Below are 19,317 nucleotides of genomic sequence, written 5' to 3'. Positions count from 1 at the left end.
CTTTCAACTGCCCGTTGGGGAGCTTTCAGTTTAGGGTAATGCCGTTTGGACTGCAAGGAGCCCCCGCGGTCTTCATGCAGTTGATCAACCAAGTCCTGCATGACCATTTGTACCGGGGGGTCTTAGTCTATCTTGATGACATCCTCATATATTCGTCAACGTTGGAGGAGCATGTCGCCTTAGTCCGGAGTGTGCTGACCAAGCTGAGGGACGCCCAGTTATATGTGAAGCTCTCTAAATGTGAGTTTCACAAGCCCCGGCTGGACTATTTGGGATATCGGGTGTCCTCCAACGGGGTGGAGATGGACCCGGGGAAGGTGGAGGCTATCCAACAGTGGCAGGCCCCACGGACCCGGAAACAATTGCAGAGCTTTCTAGGCTTTGCTAACTTTTATCGACAATTTATTCCACACTTCGCTTCCATCGCCCTGCCGCTCACGGATCTACTGCGGACTAAACAGTTGGCAACATTGCCGCGGCCAGGGCAGAAGCTTGCGTGGACCACCACATGCCAGCGGGCTTTTGAGGCGCTCAAGGCGCAATTTGCTAAGGAGCCCGTCCTACAACACCCGAACCCTGACCTGCCCTACGTAGTACAGGCTGACGCAAGCGATGTGGCTGTTGGAGCTGTCCTTCTGCAACGGCATGCAATGGGAGGGTTACGGCCCTGCGCTTACGCCTCCAAGAAGCTAACAACCGCGGAGAGGGCTTGGGCTATCTGGGAGAAAGAGGCCTTCGCGGTCCGCTGGGCCTTGGGGACTTGGAGACATCTTCTGGAAGGGGCTAGCCAGGAGTTCGAGGTTTGGACGGACCATAAAAACTTGGAAGCCCTGCAGACACCCCGCCGTCTGTCTCCGAAACACGTACGGTGGGCCCAATATTTCCAACGCTTCCGGTTTCGCCTCAAGTATGTGCCCGGGGGTAGAAATTTCCTGGCGGATGCCTTATCTCGGCTACCACAGTACGAATGTCGGAAAGAGGAGGTAGTACAGGCACTGGTACCACCGCCCCGCCGGGTAGAGGAGACGGAGCACAAGGCCAATGTTGTGACAGACGGTTTCCTGCGGACCTGCAAGGGGGCTTTGGCGACTGATGAATGGGCACAGGCGCACCCCGACACCCTCTCGTTGCGGGATGGCTTAGCTTGGCACGGGGCCAGGCTGTATGTGCCTGCAGCGGCACGGGACCAAGCGCTCTATCAATGCCATGACGCCAGGCAGGCAGGTCATTACGGGTTCGTGAAGACCCTGCATCTGGCCCGCCGCCAGTTTTGGTGGCCGACCATGAGACGAGATATTGAAAGTTACGTGCGAAGGTGCCGCATTTGTGCAACCACGAAGTCCTCTACTAGCAAACCGGCGGGGCTTCTGCAACAGGTGGCAGACCCCATACGACCCTGGCAGGACATTGCCATGGACTTTGTGGTCGAGCTGCCGGAAAGCAGGGGATATAACGTTTTGTGGACGGTAATAGACTTGTTCTCGAAGCAAGCCCACTTTATCCCCTGCAAGGGGTTGCCTTCAGCCCGTCGACTGGCCTGGCTGTTTGTCCAACATATATATCGTCTCCACGGGGTGCCACGACGTATCATCTCCGACCGTGGAGTACAGTTCACGGCCCGGTTCTGGAGGGACTTCGTGCGTTATATTGGAGCAACACAGGGCCTGAGCTCGGCGTATCACCCAAGCACAAATGGAGCTGCAGAACGTGCAAACGCGGCGGTGGAGCGATACCTGCGTTGCTACGTCTCATATCAGCAGTCTGAATGGGCGAATCTGCTGGCCTTTGCGGAAGTAGCCTACAACAACGCAGTGCATAGCAGCACTGGCTTCTCCCCCTTTAAAGTAGTCTCAGGTTATGAATTCGTCCCCATTGCCGGTTGTGAACAGGGTGCCCCGGCATCCTGCACACCTGGGGAATGGATGCACCAGTTGGGAGAAGTGTGGGGGGTGACAAAGAAGGCGTTAGAGCGGGTTACAGAAACGTATAAAGAGCAGGCAGACAAAAAGAGACGGCCATTTGCACTCCCTAAAGTAGGTGATCTTGTGTACCTCTCCACGAAGTACCTGCGGCTACAGGTGCCCAGCAAAAAGTTAGGCCCCAAATATCTCGGCCCATTCCGAGTTATACAAGTGGTGAACCCTGTCACCGTCAGGTTGCGGCTACCCCCCCTCCTTGGGAAGATACACCCCGTCTTCCACAGTAGCCTGCTGAAACCTGCTACAACCGCCTCTGTGGCAGTGGGGGAGGGCGGCCCTGGGCCTGTATACGGCGACCACTACGAGGTACAGGAGATCCTGGACTCCCGGAAACGGAGGGGACGGGTGCAGTATTTAGTGCTCTGGAAGGGATACCCCATGGAGGAGGCCACCTGGGTGCGGGATGGGGATGTGTGCGCACCACGCCTACTCCGCGCATTCCACCAAAAACATCCAGGGAAGCCGAGAGGGATCCAGGGGGGGACAGCAGGCCACATAACGGAGCACTCACCTCTCTCCTCTTGCATTCCAGGTGGGCCCCTGGTAGAGGGGGCAGCATGTCGGGCCTCGGGAGCCCGACACTCGAGGGGGGGTCCCTCCGCCTCCCCGGCGACCTCCGCCTACCGCCCGCTGGACCAGCCTGCCTCCTCCGGGAACCGCGGCTCCGTAGCGGCCTGGGAGACTCTAGGGGCCGCGTCGCCGTTTCCGCCGCCCTCGCCCGACGCCGCGCACCAGCTGACAACGCCTGGCGGCGCGTCGGCGGCCCGGGAGGCTCGGGAGGCCGCGCCGCCGCTTCAGCCGTCCTCCTCCCCCGCCGCACGACAGCTGACTGGGCTTGGCGGCGCGGCGGCAGCTCGGAAGGTTCGGGAGGCTGCGCCGTCGCTCCAGCTGTCCTCCTTCTCCGCCGCGCAACAGCTGACTTTGACTGGCGGCGCGTCGGCGGCTCGGAGGGCCCGGGAGGCCGCGCCGCCGCCCCGGTCATCTGCCTCCGCCCGGCTGATCGGCGGAGGTTCGGGTCCACTCACGGCGGCCGGGGGGGGTGCGGGACCTACGGGGGATTCGTTTGGAGACAAGCTCCTTCCCGCCGCGGTGCCTGGGTGGCTAGGAGCTTCGGGTGTGAACGACCACAGGGGGTTGCGGGGTTGGGCGCGGCAGGGAGTTGGTGAGGGGGTGGAGCACGGTGAGGGCAACGCACGGGAGGAGGCTTACCTGGTTGGGCGGCGAGCAAAGGGACTTATAGGGGTGGGGTGGGGCAGTTATAGGGAATGGGAGGGCGTGGGCGTGTTTGGGTGGAGTATGGGTGGGGGTTTTGAGTGTGTATATAATAGCGTTGGCTGCAGATAGCGGCCAACGCTGGCTTTGTTTCTTGTTGCGGCTGTTGCCTTGAAAATTAAAGTGCTTGCAGATCGCATCGGAAGTCTCTCGTTCCTGTTTTCGGCATTCTGCCCTGCTTGCTGCAGGACGAGCTTTGACAGAAGACAGTATCACAGACAGAATACAGTTATCCCTAAAACAAAGTGCTCAGAATGTGTTTTATTTAATTGGATGATCAAAACCAGATTTCTAAAAAATATACTTGACAATCATCATGTTTTAAGACTTCAATCCTAGAAATTATTTTTTTTAAAATTCTTCCGTAAAGGTTTTAAAGTACATTACAAAGATTCCAAATTTGGTGAGGCAAGGCGGGGGGGAGGGGGGAGAGACAACAATTCTATATCATTACCTTCTTAATTTATAACATTTCTTATAAGAGAAATGTGAGAATAGCTGTGCTAATCAAAGACTGAAAAATGTGAGTCTAATGAGCATAAGCCCACTGATATTAACTCAAGATAAATTAGTCATGACTAATTGATTTTAGTGATTTAAGTAAGTATAATCTAAGATGGACTAGATTTGGACTTCACCCAGTTTCCATCTGTGATCAGTTTTAAATGTTAAAAAATTACCTTGTTTTGATTAAATTATACTTTTTTATTTCAGTATTTTCTACTGAAAGTCCTATCTCATCACTCCTCCTCACTACTAGTGTAATGTGTTTTAGTAACAGTTCATAACTGTCACACAAATTAATTTCAACAGTTTTAAACCAGTCCTTTTCAAACTTTTTCCGTCATTACCCAAAACCGCTTATCAGAAAATCGTTTTTACAGCTTATCCAAAAGTCCTATTTAAGTGACACTGTTTGATTGGGTAATGGGTTTGTGTGACATTACCCAACGAAAAAGCAGTTTTACTCAATTTTGGTAATTTATCCAGGTTTAGAAAGCACTGTTGTAAACTGTATTGGAAGAACTACAAATATTTACATGATGCAAAATTATTGTTTGAAGGAAATGAAATATATATATATGTATATACCATACCAAATTGTTCTTCTCCATCAACTGGCTATGAAGTTCAGTTTGTTTTTCTTTTTCATGTTCTAGTTTTTTACACCTTAGCTTCCAGTATCGAATTGATTCCTGAGCTTTGAGTTTTAATTCTTCCTTTTTCTTCTCAGTCTCTAGCCTTAGTACTTCAGATTGTTTGAATTCAGCTAGGTATTTCTCTGCTTCCTTGATCGATTCTTCTAATTGCTGACCAAGCTCTGTAACCTGTAATTCAGCAGCTCTGCACTCATTTTCACAGATTTTGTAGTTGTTCTGTATCTCTTTCAGTTGGCTCATCATCCTTTGCTGCTGGTTGTCCCTCTTTTCCAAGTCAGCTGTTAACGCCTAAAAGCCAGCACAACATATTAAGGACTATGCTTACAGACAGGCACATATAAACATAACTTTTACATATAAAGAAAGCAAATTTCTTTCAATACATGAAAAGCATCATAGCAATTATTCAGTTTTCTGCAATTATGCCTATTCATGACACTATTATTTGTTCATTTACAATATTTACAGCCCGTTCCAAACCAAAAAGATTCTTGGCAAGGTACAGCAAGGTCAAAAACACAAAGCAGTTAAATCCATTACAATTATTTATAAGCAACCAAAAGCCTAATATGTGTCTCTTAGGTCCCATTAAGCTGCACTAATTAAAGGCCAAAAGAATAAATATTGTTTATTCTTTATTGTTTGCAATGAACAAAATACTTTCCACTCACATACATTGACATACCTGGAATGTATCTCTAGAATGCATCTATTTGCTACCAGGAAATGGCAAACAAAAAGAATCTTACACTATACATACATCCAACTTAAAATGACATCTGCCAACAAATTCTTATAACTTGGCTATCCTCTAAGAATGTAAAAATAAAAATCCTATTCCCAAAAAGGGCAATTTGTAGCTGGACCATGTTCAAATATACAAAGTTCTACCTATACTAGACAATTTATTTACAAAAATTAGCTGGATCACTACAGACTAGGAATAAAACAGAAGTGTGTATATATATATATACATGGCACCACCACAAACACGAAGCCGAACAAAAGCAGCACAACTCACCAGCTCAGGTCTAAGGCTGGCAGCTGAGACCAGCCCATCCACTCAAAACACACCCTCACCCAATCAGAACACAGCTAAACCCCCACCCAATCAGAGCACACCTCCACCCACAGAACACACCCCCTCTGGCAGTTTAAAAAAGAGGAACAAACAGCCACTACCACACACTTCTCCCAGAAGAACGAAGCTGAAGCCACCAGCCTGAGGATGACGGATGAGATTTCGTCGAAACGTTGCTCTTATACCTTCAATTCTACGTGGGAAAAAACCCGAATGACCAAAGATCTACATACAAACACCCGCGAAAACCTCTCTCTCTCTCTCTCTCTCTCTCTCTCTCTCTCTCTCTCTCTCTCTCTCTCTCTCTCTCGGGAAAAAACCCGAATGACCAAAGATCCACATACAAACACCCGCGAAAACCTCAAAGAAAATATATATATATATATATATGTATATGTATATGTATATGTATATGTATATGTATATGTATATGTATATGTATATATATATATATATATATATATATATATATATATATATATATATATATATACACATATATACATATATATATACACACACACACACACACACACACACACACACACATACAGAGAGAGAGACAATACGATAAGAAGACATCTCAAAGCTTGTCATCAAACAAGAGACCTAGAAAGATTTAATGTCAACCATTAAATATCATTATTCTAAATAAATGATTTTGGACACTGTGATCATTATAACTGAAATTAAAGTAGACTTTGTAATTGAGCATTTCTCTACAATGCAAAAGACTTTCATACTCTAATACATGTGGATGTTTTTAGACCATCAAGCACACTAGAAAACCTTATTCATATACCTTTAAAGTGGTGTTTTATATGCTCAGCTGAATTCAGTAACAAAGGAAGGTTTGTATTAGTTAAACATAACCTGTGAGATCCATGGATTCAAATTCACTGACAGATGTGAAGAGATACTTAAAAACACTGAAATGGTTACATTTAAACTTCAATAATGTTATAAAGTCTCTCACCTTTGTGCTAATTTTTTCCCTTTCAACAGTTGTAATTGCTTCCCATCTGGTGATAGTATTAAAAGACACAGTCCTAAATAATGGCATCTTCAACTTTTCTGAGTCATTAAAAATAATTATTTCTGCACAAAGCCTTAGGGAAAAGATTTTGTATATACAACTATAGTTTCTATGCAGTATTTAATAAAACAAGATTCAACCTTTAAGCAATGTACAGAAAATATTGTTAAATTAATTGGAAACCTTTATCTTATCTGAAAAAGTGACTTCTACTGTATTTTATTAGCAATTCACATTTTTCATAAACAAGGCAAACTTTTTTTTAACTGAGATTATTTTCTTTAAAGCACAAGGATACATGATTCTGTTATCTTCCAATGATACAAGAAGCAACGGATGGAAACTAATCAAGGAGAGAAGCAACCTAAAACTAAGGAGAAATTTCCTGACAGTTAAAACAATTAATCAGTGAAACAACCTGCCTCCAGAAGCTATGAATGTTCCAACACTGGAAGTTTAAAGAAGAGACTGGACAGCCATTTGTCTGAAATGGTATAAGGGTTTCCTGCCTGAGCAAAGGGTTGGACTGGAAGACCTCCAAGGTCCCTTCCAACATCATCATCATCGTCCTCCTCCTCCTCCTTCTTCTTGTTATATTTATGCAAAATGTACAAGTCATACATTTTACCATTATCCACCAACCTATCTGGTAAGAAAACAAAACAAAAGGAAACCTATACCAAATCAGCCATCTCCCTGGTCAACAAGGTACACAACAGACAATACATGCCAAATTGCAATTTTATGGCTATTCATGATCAGCCATTACCGTGATGCGCTATGAATGCTCAGTAGCTGATCTCAAACAGCAGCTCATTGATTTAGAGCTGCAATTAGACTTTCTAGCTCTACCCAGAAGCACCTTCTTGAACCTCTTTTTACATCTTTCCCAATCAGCTAGATATCTCAGAGACATAATGATCCCCAGAATCAGAAGGGTCTTTTCCTTTGTCAGATTCAATGCCCTCCTAACAGCTGTTATTGAAGGGAGATACCAAAAAATCCCCTTTGAACAGAAATTGTGTCCATGCCATGGAGAAATTACTGAATTCATGGAACATGTTATTCTCTATTGCCCTTTCCATGCAGGTGCTCAACAGGAATTGTTGTTGTTGTTGTTAGCTGCGAAGTCGTGTCCGACCCATCGCGACCCTATGGACAACATTCCTCCAGGCCCTCCTGTCCTCTACCATCTTCTGGAGTCCATTTAAGCTCACGCCTACTGCTTCAGTGACTCCATCCAGCCACCTCATTCTCTGTCGTCCCCTTCTTCTATTGCCCTCGATCTTTCCCAGCATTAGGCTCTTCTCCAGTGAGTCCTTCCTTCTCATTAGGTGGCCAAAGTATTTGAGTTTTAGCTTCAGGATCTGGCCTTCTAAAGAGCAGTCAGGATTGATCTCCTCTAGGACTGACCGGTTTGATCGCCTTGCAGTCCAAGGGACTCGCAGGAGTCTTCTCCAGCACCATAGTTCAAAGGCCTCAATTCTTTGGCGCTCAGCCTTTCTTATGGTCCAGCTTTCACAGCCATACATTGCAACTGGGAAGACCATAGCCTTGACTATACGCACTTTTGTTGACAGGGTGATGTCTCTGCTTTTTAGTGTGCTGTCTAGATTTGCCATGGCTTTCCTCCCAAGGAGCAAGCGTCTTTTAATTTCTTGGCTACAGTCCCCATCTGCAGTGATCTTGGAGCCCAGGAAAATAAAATCTGTCACTACCTCCATTTCTTCCCCATCTATTTGCCAGGAATTGAGAGGGCCAGATGCCATGATCTTGGTTTTCTTAATGTTAAGTTTCAACCCAAGTTTTGCACTCTCCTTCTTCACCTGCAACAAGAGGCTCTTTAGTTCTTCTTCACTTTCTGCCATTAGAGTGGTATCATCTGCGTATCTTAGGTTGTTGATATTTCTTCCGGCAATCTTAATTCCAACTTTTGATTCATCTAGCCCTGCCTTTCTCATGATGTGCTCTGCATATAAGTTAAATAGGCAGGGCGACAGTATACAGCCTTGCCGGACTCCTTTCCCAATTTTGAACCAATCAGTGGTTCCGTGTCCAGTTCTCACTGTTGCTTCTTGACCCGCATATAGGTTTCTCAAGAGACAAATAAGATGGTCTGGTACTCCCATCTCTTTAAGAACTTGCCACAGTTTGTTATGATCCACACAATCAAAGGCTTTAGCATAGTCAATGAAGCAGAAGTAGATGTTTTTCTGGAACTCTCTAGCTTTCTCCATGATCCAGCGTATGTTGGCAATTTGATCTCTAGTTCCTCTGCCTCTTCGAAATCCTGCCTGTACTTCTGGTAGTTCTCGATCCACATACTGCTGAAGTCTAGCTTGTAGGATTTTAAGCATGACTTTGTTAGCATGAGAAATGAGTGCAATGGTGCGATAGTTTGAACATTCTTTGGCATTGCCTTTTTTTGGAATTGGAATGTAAACTGATCTTTTCCAATCCTGTGGCCACTGTTGAGTTTTCCAAATTTGCTGGCAAATTGAGTGTAGCACTTTTACTGCATTGTCTTTTAAGATTTTGAATAGCTCAGCTGGAATACTGTCACCTCCACTAGCTTTGTTGTTGCTCAGCTTTTCTAAGGCCCACTTCACTTCACATTCTAGGATGTCTGGCTCGAGGTCAGTGACCACCTCATTGTGATTATCAGGGACGTTAAGCTCATTCTTGTATAGTTCTTCTGTGTAATTTTGCCACCTCTTCTTAATCTCTTCTGCCTCTGTTAGGTCCCTGCCATTTTGGTCCTTTATCATGCCCATTTTTGCATTAAACGTTCCCTTCATCTCTCCAATTTTCTTGAAAAGATCTCTGGTCCTCCCTATTCTATTGTTTTCTTCTATTTCTTTGCACTGTTCATTTAAGAAGGCATTCTTATCTCTTCTAGCTATTCTCTGGAATTCTGCATTCAATTGGGCGTATCTTTCTTTTTCTCCCTTGCCTTTCGCTTCCCTCCTTTTCTCAGCTATTTGCAAAGCTTCCTCAGACAGCCATTTTGCTTTCTTGCATTTCTTTTTCTTTGGGATGGTTTTGGTTGCTACCTGTTGTACAATGTCGCGAACCTCTGTCCATAGTTCTTCAGGCACTCTATCAGATCTAATTCCTTAAATCTATTTGTCACCTCTACTGTATATTCGACAGGGATATGATTTAATTCATACCTGAGTGGCCTAGTGCTTTTCCCTACTTTCTTCAGTTTAAGCCTAAACTTTGCAAGGAGAAGCTCATGGTCTGAGCCACAGTCAGCTCCTGGTCTTGTTTTTACTGACTGTATAGAGCTTCTCCATCTTTGGCTGCAGAGCATATAGTCAATCTGATTTCTGTGTTGACCGTCTGGTGATGTCCATGTGTAGAGCCGTCTCTTGGGTTGTTGGAAAAGAGTGTTTGCTATGACCATCGTATTCTCTTGACAAAATTCTATCAGCCTGTGCCCTGCTTCATTTTGTACTCCAAGGCCAAACTTGCCTGTTATTCCAGTTATCTTTTGGCTTCCTACTTTAGCATTCCAATCCCCCATGATGATAAGGACATCGTTTTTTGGTGTTAGTTCTATAAGGTGCTGTAGGGCTTCATAGAACCGGTCAATTTCATCCTCTTCAGCACTGGTGGTTGGGGCATAGACTTGGACTACTGTGATATTGAATGGTTTGCCTTGGATTCGAACTGAGATCATTCTGTCATTTTGAGGATTGTATCCCAGTATTGCTTTTCCTACTCTTTTATTGACTATGAAGGCTACTCCATTTCTTCTGAGGGATTCTTGCCCGCAGTAGTATACCTGATGGTCATCTGAATTAAATTCACCCATTCCTGTCCATTTTAGTTCGCTGATACCTAAGATGTCGATGTTCAGTCTTGTCATCTCTTGTTTGACCACGTCCAGCTTTCCTTGATTCATGGATCTTACATTCCAGGTTCCTATGGAGAAAAAATCTTTACAGCATCGGACTTTCCTTTCACCACCAGACACATCCACAGCTGAGCGTCCTTTCGGCTTTGGCCCAGTCGCTTCATTCTTTCTGGCGCTACTAGTACTAGCCCTCTGCTCTTCCCCAGTAGCATATTGGACGCCTTCCGACCTGAGGGGCTCATCTTCCAGCGTCATATCGTTTTGCCTTTTGGTACTGTCCATAGGGTTTTCATGGCAAAGATACTGGAGTGGGTTGCCATTTCCTTCTCCAGTGGATCACGTTTTGTCAGAACTCTCTGCTATGACCTTTCCGTCTTGGGTGGCCCTGCACGGCATAGCTCATAGCTTCATTGAATTACGCAAGCCCCTTCGCCACGACAAGGCAGTAATCCATGAAGGGGATTACAGGAATTATTGTTTACTAAATATCCTGGTCATTCCAATCTGTTTTAACCCAAGAGATGATTATTTATTTATTTTTATTTATTTTAATTCCATTTATATCCCGCCCTTCTCCAAAGACTCAGGGCGGCTTACAAGCTTAGCAGTAGCCTTCATTCTATGTATATGCCTGCTTATTAGGGCTTTCACACACACCCCCAAGCGGCATTATTACAAAGTCAGCTTAATTGCCCCCAACAATCTATCACATCAATCTGATTTTATTTCCTTGACCACAGCCAAGTACTCTTCTATAATCTGCACAGTATGCCACAGTATTAGAATAGAGTTGGAAGGGAGCTTGGAGATCTTCTAGTCCAACCCCCTGCTCAAGCAGGAGAACCTATGCCATTTCTGTCTAGTCTTCTTTAAAAAAAACTCCAGTGATGGAGCGTCCACAATTTCTGAAGGCAAGCTGTTTCACTAGTTAATTGTCCTCACTGTTAGGAAGTTTCTCCTTAATTCCAGGTTGCTTCTCTCTTTGGTCAGTTTCCAACCATTGTTTTTTGTCCTGCCCTCTGGTGCTTTGGAGAATAATTTGGCCCCCTCTTCTTTGTGGCAGCTCCTCAAATACTGGAATACTGCTATCATGTCACCCCTATTAACACAAACCCTTTTTAGATATTTTAAAATTATATTTTTCCTTTTATCTTAATTAATTATGACTTTTGTGTTTTATTTGCTGGTCTATGACTAACTAATGATTTAATTGATTGACTGACTCAATGTATGTATGTATGTTTGTATGCATGCATGTATATTGAGGGATATTCTGTCTTTCATTCAGCAAATAGTGCTCTGCCCTCCATTTTTTTCCCCTGTAACAACCATTGTGTGAAATAGGTTGGACTGAGAGAAACTGACAGGTCCAAAGATACCCAGTGTGCTTCAAACAACAAGAGTAAACTAGAATATGGATCTTATCTCTCCTATTCCAACAGCTTAACAACTACATGTTTTAATACTATAGTCTTGTTCTATTCCGTATTGTTTTGAGAGGCTGAGTGTAGATGGCATACTAAAGAAGAAAAGAAACAAAAACAAATTTTCCTATAACTTTCTTTCTGTACAAGCCACTGACTGCCCAGAAAAAGTTATACCTCAGGATTGGGAACAACCCTATTCAACAGAAAGTTTTCCCTGAGAAACCTACAACTTTTTTCTCATTATCTGTAATGCAGCTGTAATGCAGTGACTATTTTGAAAAGAAAGATATGAAAAATGAACATGAGGATGAGGAGCTCTACCTGCCTCCTCCTTTTTGAGATGGATACCTGTTTCAATGCAATTTTTAAAAAGTATTTTTTGCTGACTTTGAAGCTATTATGGAATGGTATCTGTATTAGTTATGAAATATTCCACAATCCATATTAGAACAATATCTTTATCACACTAATTTATATTTACTAAACATTTACATCAAGAACTCATACATTTCTATACTTATTCTACTATGTCCATACCCAACACATTGTCTTTTATTCTTTATAGACATCTTTAATATAGCATCCTGTATATTACATAGTTCACTAGCTGATGTCATATAAGAAACAGTATGTTGGATTGGAAGGAAGGTTTAGATTAGACAACTTTGGGTGCATAAAATATTGTGAGCTTTGCCTGCACAAGTGACGTAATGACCCAAATCTGCCAAAGTAACTGGAACTATCTTTAATATTATCAGGGAATACTGATATTATCTGTACCACAGATATGACAAAGGGTGGCAACCAGTTTTCTTCTTTTCAATATTAGTAAAAGAGTTATGCCATTAATCAAAGCAATGAAAGGCATCAAAGATCACTCTGTGGGTCCAACTAGAAACAACCATGGCATAGACTAATTTTAAAAAGAGGTAAACTACGTGACTTTTTAATATCATCAGATAGCTTTATATTTCTATTATTAAAAGCTTAATTTGTGTGGATGGCCTTGTAAACTGTAAGATGTCACACCACGGCTAATACCTTGCAGATACCTTTTCAATGTTCTCAGTCCTAAGCAGATGCTATAAATTCTGTGACATTAGAGTACAACTGCTATACTTCAGCTGTTCTATCAGCTGATCCATATTTTTTTGAAGGGAATTTTTTTCTTTTTTTTCTCTCCAACCAGATGAATGTTTCCTTTCCAGCAATCACTTAGGCAAGAGTGTTACATCCATCTTGCAGACATGCACAAACTACTAAAGTTATGATTGTCAGATCTTATTCTCAGCTGTGGCTTGGCTGGGTAGAAGTTATGGCAAGGCGTTAGATTCTGATGGATTTTGAAAAAGATTTTGATGTCGCATCTCTTTTAGTCTTTTGCGAGGCATTAAAGACTTGGCTGTTTTGCTAGGCCTTTGGATCAGACAGGTAGATAAACTCTGTTACTGCTGATGGGGAATGAGATTGTTGTTTATCTTTGGGTGCTCAGCAATTATGTTTGGTGGATTTGTATATTTTAGTCTTGTAAGACTCCTCAAACAACTTATGTGAGGTAGTTATATAAATCAAATAAATAAATAGCTGTGATTGCTCAGTTATGCATCAGTACAAAAAGCAGGACGGGACTTCCAGTGGCGACGCGACGCCGAAGACAGTCGCCTCCGGGCTGCCCGCTCCGCAGCTGTGTTTTTTCCATCGTAAACAGCGCCGATCAGCTGTTTAGATGGATTTGAAGCCCCCTCCTCGGGAGAAGAGGAGGGGGTGAGGCCCCAGGTAGGGGTTGAGCTCTCCGTGGTCGCCTGAGCTGAGAGTTTGGGCGGCTGAAGGATTGAGCCCCCCCGAAGCCTGGGTTGCTCCGAGCTGCGCAGCGTCTCTGCTCCGTGATTTTTGGAGCAGAGCCAGGCGTTAGCAACCACCCCTGCCAAAAGGAAATACTTTTGAGTATCAAGATGCAGGCAGAGCGGTACAGGAGGTCAAGGTGATGTGGACTTTTAGCTTTACTCTCTAGCTCAATGGATTTTATAGCTTTAAAGTGAAAGTGCGCAATAAGTGAAAGTGGGGAAAGATGGCGGCCAAGACTTCTAAAGCTCTTCGGAGTGCGGGGTCTTCCCCGGTGCAACAGACCTCGTTGCAAGCTCTGCTTCCTCCTGCATTTCCTCCGGCACTGACGCTTAAGGATTTACAAGATGCCCTTGAAAAGCATTCACAGTTAATGTCTGATATGATGGATGAAAAGTTGAAAAAGCTGGAGGAGAAATTGGAGAAGAAGATGGAAGAGAAGTTTAGAGCAATGAGGGTAGACATGTTGTCTATGATTGAAAGTGTAGCTGAATGTGTGCAACAGCTGGGTGAAAAAGTGGAGGATCTCAGTCAAAAGAACTCTATATTAGAAGCAAAGGTATTAGAGAATGAAAATATAAGGGACAAAATGGACGGAGAATTGAGCCTTGTTCAGTACCAACAGATGCAGTATGCTATTAGAATTAGGGGTTTAAAGGAGAATTCTAAAGAAGATTTAAAGCAGCTGATCTCTGAGGCTTTGGAACCGGTATTGGGCCAGCCAGCATCTGAAATTGAGGGAAGTATGGATAAAATTTTTCGTGTAAATTCATGGATTGCAAGACAGAGGAAGTTACCCAGAGATGTGGTGGTCTATTTTACAAAGAGAGTAATTAGAGATGAAGTCATTCAAGCTGCTTATGATACTAAATTGGTAGTTGCTGAGCAAGAAGTTTTGGTTTTAAAAGAGATTCCTCCAAAGATTTTAAGGAGAAGGAAAGATTTTGCATTTCTTGTACAGGAACTTAAGAAATGTGATGTCAAGTTTAGATGGGAGATTCCAGTTGGACTGGTGGTGATGCACGAAGGTAAAAGACATCGTTTGGTTACTGTGGCCCAGGCACGTGATTTTTATAGTAATGTGTTAAAAGCAACCCCCCTATTACTTCTGGAAGCTGCAAAGGGACATGGCGAGGGAAAGCCTCAAGATGTTGCAGATAGACAGACAGAGGAGAACGGTGCTGGAGGGGATCAAGTTACAGCCTCATCGGTTGCTGCTGGAGAGCAGAGGATGACGCGTGCCGCCCTAAGACGAGCGAGACGAGAGCAAGAGCAAGACAAGCAGAAAGCTATGGAACCTCCAAAGCGTACTTATAGTGAAGCTGTGGGAAGGGCGCGGTCCAAAGAAGATACAGGGGTCATTTCAGACATGCTCCAAAAGCTTTGGAGCGTCAAGATTGGTGACTAAATCTCTAATTTAGAATCTCAATGGATTAAATTCATCATAGAGGAGAAAGAAAGTTTTTCAATATTTAAAATAATTTAAGACTGATGCTATTTGTTTGCAAGAAACGTATATTAGGGTTATGGACTAAAAGTATTTATTGAATTTAAGATTGGGTATGCAAGCTCCTAATCAATAACAAGTTGATTTTTCTTAACTTACTATATATAAAGGTTACTTAATTGGATTATAAATTTTTTAAATTTTTTATTTTATTTTCATTGGAGATTGAAATGATGTCCTAGACGTATAGATGGATGATCTGGAACTGTGAGACATTAATTTTTTAAATTTTTTATTTTATTTTCATTGGAGATTGGAATGATGTCCTAGACGTATAGATGGATGATCTGGAACTGTGAGACATTTGGTGTGATATATGCAAGAACTATTTTTGATCATAGTTCAGTTTGGTTGGAGATTAACAAGGTTAATAGAGATAGGCGCTTTTGGCGCGTAATTGAGAATTTGTTTAGAATTTAGAGAAATGTGGGAGAATGTAAATCGTAGATGGAATTTTTTTTTTCTTTTTTGAAATTAATATGAATAAGGATTGGGATTAAGAAATTTTATTTAGTATTTGAGTAAAGTTCCTTTTCTGTTTTTTTTTCCTTTTTTTTCTTATCTGTAATAGTAATATTGTTTGTAATCATTTTACATGAGCTAGAGGGTGATAGAATTAATAGTTTATCGTGATAGCATATGGATGCTTATGTTTGTTTTTCTTTTTTATACCCTGTATTTAGCTCTGGGAAGTCGGGGGGGGGAGGAGGGAATGGGGGAGAGGGATAGGGAGGGTTAGATAGGGGTGGGGGAGGGGGGATTAAAGTTAAAATGTACTGTAAAACTTTTTAAATAAAAAAAAAGCAGGACAATGGCAAAGCAAGAGAAATGAAAAGCAGCTAATGCTATATGGACTGAAGATGTTCAAATTGCTTAGACTGAAGATGTTCAGACTACCATCTATTTGAACAGTTTGATGGTTTTAGGATGAGGCTAAGATTGCCTAGCAATCCTCAAAGAAGTCATTGCTACAATATGAATCTTTCATAAAATCAGACAGAACCTAGTTGGCTTATTTTAGAACTGTCTGCGCAGATAAGCTGCCTCACTACCACCAGTTTGTTTCTTGTAATTTCTTTCACAATAAAGAAATCTAGAAAAACCTTCAGCTTTTGCAACAACAACATAAAATATTGTACTTTCAAATGTTAAAAATTATAAACAAATTTCAGTATTGCTCAGTAACTATATACCGAAAATGCAGCAATCTAAAACTAAACATAAAAATCTTGTTTTGACGCAAACCTACAGACATTAAGACTCTATTTTTAACATGCAGAACATTAAACATAGTGTGCAAACACAGAATTACATAATATAGGACCACACACAGAATTCCCAGGAATCTAAGGAAAATCAAAGCATTTTGTTAAGCAATATCCAATGTATCCAATTTATAAAATGAAAGTTAAATCTGAAACAAATCAACTAATTGCAACCATCCCTAATTGTTTTGCACAGCCACTATTTTCCATATCATTGCAATTACAAAGAGAAAGAAATTCAGGACAAACTTAAGAACATGACAGAATATGTCAAAAAATTTACAAAATAAAATGATGCATGGATGTGTCCTTACTTCAACATAATAATTGTTATGTCAAAAACCAAGAACAGATGGTAAACTCACTCTTAAGTAATGGATTAAAAAAATCACAAACTCTAATATCTTCTTTGATAAAGTGACTAAATTAGTGAATTAGAGAAATACTGTAGATATAGTCTACTTGGACTTTAGGCATTTGAGAAAGTAGACCACAGCCTATTTCTTGGCAAGATAGAACAACGTAGGATAGACAGTATCACCATCAGATGGATTCACAGTTGGCTGACCAACCACACTCAGCATGTAGTCTTCAATGGAAGTACATTATATGGAGGGAAGTATGTAGTGAACTACCTCAAGTGTAGCCTAATGAAAAGAAATAATAAGGATGACATGATAGCTATCTTCCAGTAGTTGAGGGACTGTCGCAAAGAAGAGGGGGTCCAAAGCACCTGAGGGCAGAACAAAAAGCAATGGGTGGAAGTGCATTTAAGAAATGTCCAATCTGGAACTAAGGATAAATTTCCTAACACTACAAACAATTAATCAATGGAACAGCTTGTTTCCAGGAGTTGTGATAGCTCCATCATATATATGTTTTCTGAGGTTTTCACGGGTGTTTGTATGTAGATCTTTGGTCATTCGGGTTTTTCCCCATGTAGAATTGAAGGTATAAGAGCAACGTTTCGACGAAATCTCATCCGTCATCCTCAGGCTGGTGGCTTCAGCTTCGTTCTTCTGGGAGAAGTGTGTGGTAGTGGCTGTTTGTTCCTCTTTTTTAAACTGCCAGAGGGGGTGTGTTCTGTGGGTGGAGGTGTGCTCTGATTGGGTGGGGGTTTAGCTGTGTTCTGATTGGGTGGGGGTGTGTTTTGAATGGGGGATGTGTTCTGATTGGGTGGGGGTGTGTTTTGAGTGGATGGGCTGGTCTCAGCTGCCAGCCTGAACTGGTGAGTTGTGCTGCTTTTGTTCGGCTCCATGTTTGTGGTGGTGCCATGTTTTTATAGTGGGTGTCAGTTTGCTTATTGTGTGGTTTGGAGGGGTTTAAAGTGGCTGATGTTGCAGCTGTGGTTAGGTTTCTGTTTTGTGGTTGTGTGTCGTTATCGTTGTGGGTTCAGATTTGCTTTTTGAATGGTTGTGTGGTGGTGATGTCATGTGATGTTATCATGAGTTTGGGTCTGGTATCATTCTTGGTGGTTGGGACTCGTCTGTCAATCAAGGCGGGTTTCCAAATGGCTGGTAGGCGAGAGGTATCATCTCATTTGTTCATGCTGTGGGGGCGTTTTTCTATCTCAATGGCTTCTCTGATTATTCTGTTGTTAAAATGTTCAATTTTGGCGATAGTTTTGGTTTTTTTAAAATCAATTTCATGTCCCGTGGCTTTAAAGCAGACATGTCAAACACAAGGCCCGGGGGCCGGATCCGGCCTGCAAAGTGGTTTCATGTGGCCCGCGAAGCCATCCTGGAAACAGTGAGTGCACGGCCCCCGCTGCCTTGGCCCTGGCCCAGAGACCCTCCTTCTGCCAGAAACCCCCAGATCTGTCCCACTCCTGCCCGGGCCCCCATAGGCACCCTTGATGCGAACGATGTAGAGCTGGCCATGCCCACCCAGTAGGCCATACACACTTTAGCCATGCCCACCCAGTAGGCCACACCCACCCCGGCCACACCCACCCCTGCCCCCTGAGGGCAACCGCAATGCTGATGCGGCCCTCAATGAAATTGAGTTTGACACCCCTGCTTTAAAGTGTTGGAACAGGGATGAAGTTTGTTCTCCCTTTCTGAGTGAGTTCCTGTGCTCTTCAATGCGTGCACTTATTCTTCTGTTGGTCTGTCCGATGTATGTGGTGGGGCAGGTGGTGCATGGGATTTCGTATACTCCTTGGTTTTCTAACCCAATTATGTCCTTGGGGTTTCTTAGGATGGTGGATATTTTTCTTTCTGTGTAGAATGCTGTTTTGATGTTGTGTTTTTGGAGGCTCTTGCTGATTCTGTCTGTGGTCCCTTTTAAGTATGGGAGGAGGGCTTTGCCATTTTCTTGTTCTCTGTCTTGGGTTTTTGTGGGTGTCTCTCTTCGGATTAAATTGGTAATCATGTTTCTTTGGAATCCATTGGCTGTTAGTATATTAGTGAGAGTGTGTAGTTCGGTTTTTAGGTGTTGTTCGTCGGCTAGGTGTTTTGTTCTGGAGATGAGTGTCTTGGCTACGGAGTTGATCTGTGCTGGGTGGTGGTGTGAGAGTGCGTTCAGATAGCGGTTTGTGTGTGTTTTTTTATGGTAGATAGTGTGTCCTAGGGAGCCGTTGGATTTCTTGTAGACTAAGACATCAAGGAAGGGAAGTTGATTGTTAGCTTCTGTTTCCATGGTGAATTGTATTTTGGGGTGTAGGCTATTGAGGTGTGTGAGGAAGTCATCCAGTTTTTCTTTGCCATGTGGCCAGATTACGAAGGTGTCATCTACGTATCTGAGCCAGAGTTTGGGTTTGTGGTTGGATTTTTCTAGAGCGAGGGTTTCAAAGTGTTCCATGTAGAGGTTTGTGATGACAGGTGAAAGGGGTGATCCCATGGGTGCTCCTTCCATTTGTTTGTATATTTGTCCATTGTAGATGAA

The 19,317-nt window shown here is 43.1% G+C and overlaps 1 protein-coding gene across 5 annotated transcripts in view; it reads right to left on the bottom strand.

The window, feature by feature from the left end:
- CEP128 (centrosomal protein 128) overlaps window positions 1-19,317 on the bottom strand; it is a 223,176-nt gene that overhangs the window by 162,546 nt on the left and 41,313 nt on the right. For all 5 annotated transcript variants that reach the window (XM_081316241.1, XM_081316238.1, XM_081316240.1 and 2 more), the window contains one exon: window positions 4,349-4,699. In XM_081316241.1, the coding sequence (XP_081172367.1) occupies window positions 4,349-4,699 (351 nt within the window). The remainder of the gene's footprint in view (window positions 1-4,348; window positions 4,700-19,317) is intronic.

This window comes from Vipera berus, assembly GCF_964194415.1.
Source record: "Vipera berus genome assembly, chromosome: 1".
Taxonomy (NCBI): domain Eukaryota; kingdom Metazoa; phylum Chordata; class Lepidosauria; order Squamata; family Viperidae; genus Vipera; species Vipera berus.
This window is presented reverse-complemented; position numbering and strand designations above follow the sequence as displayed.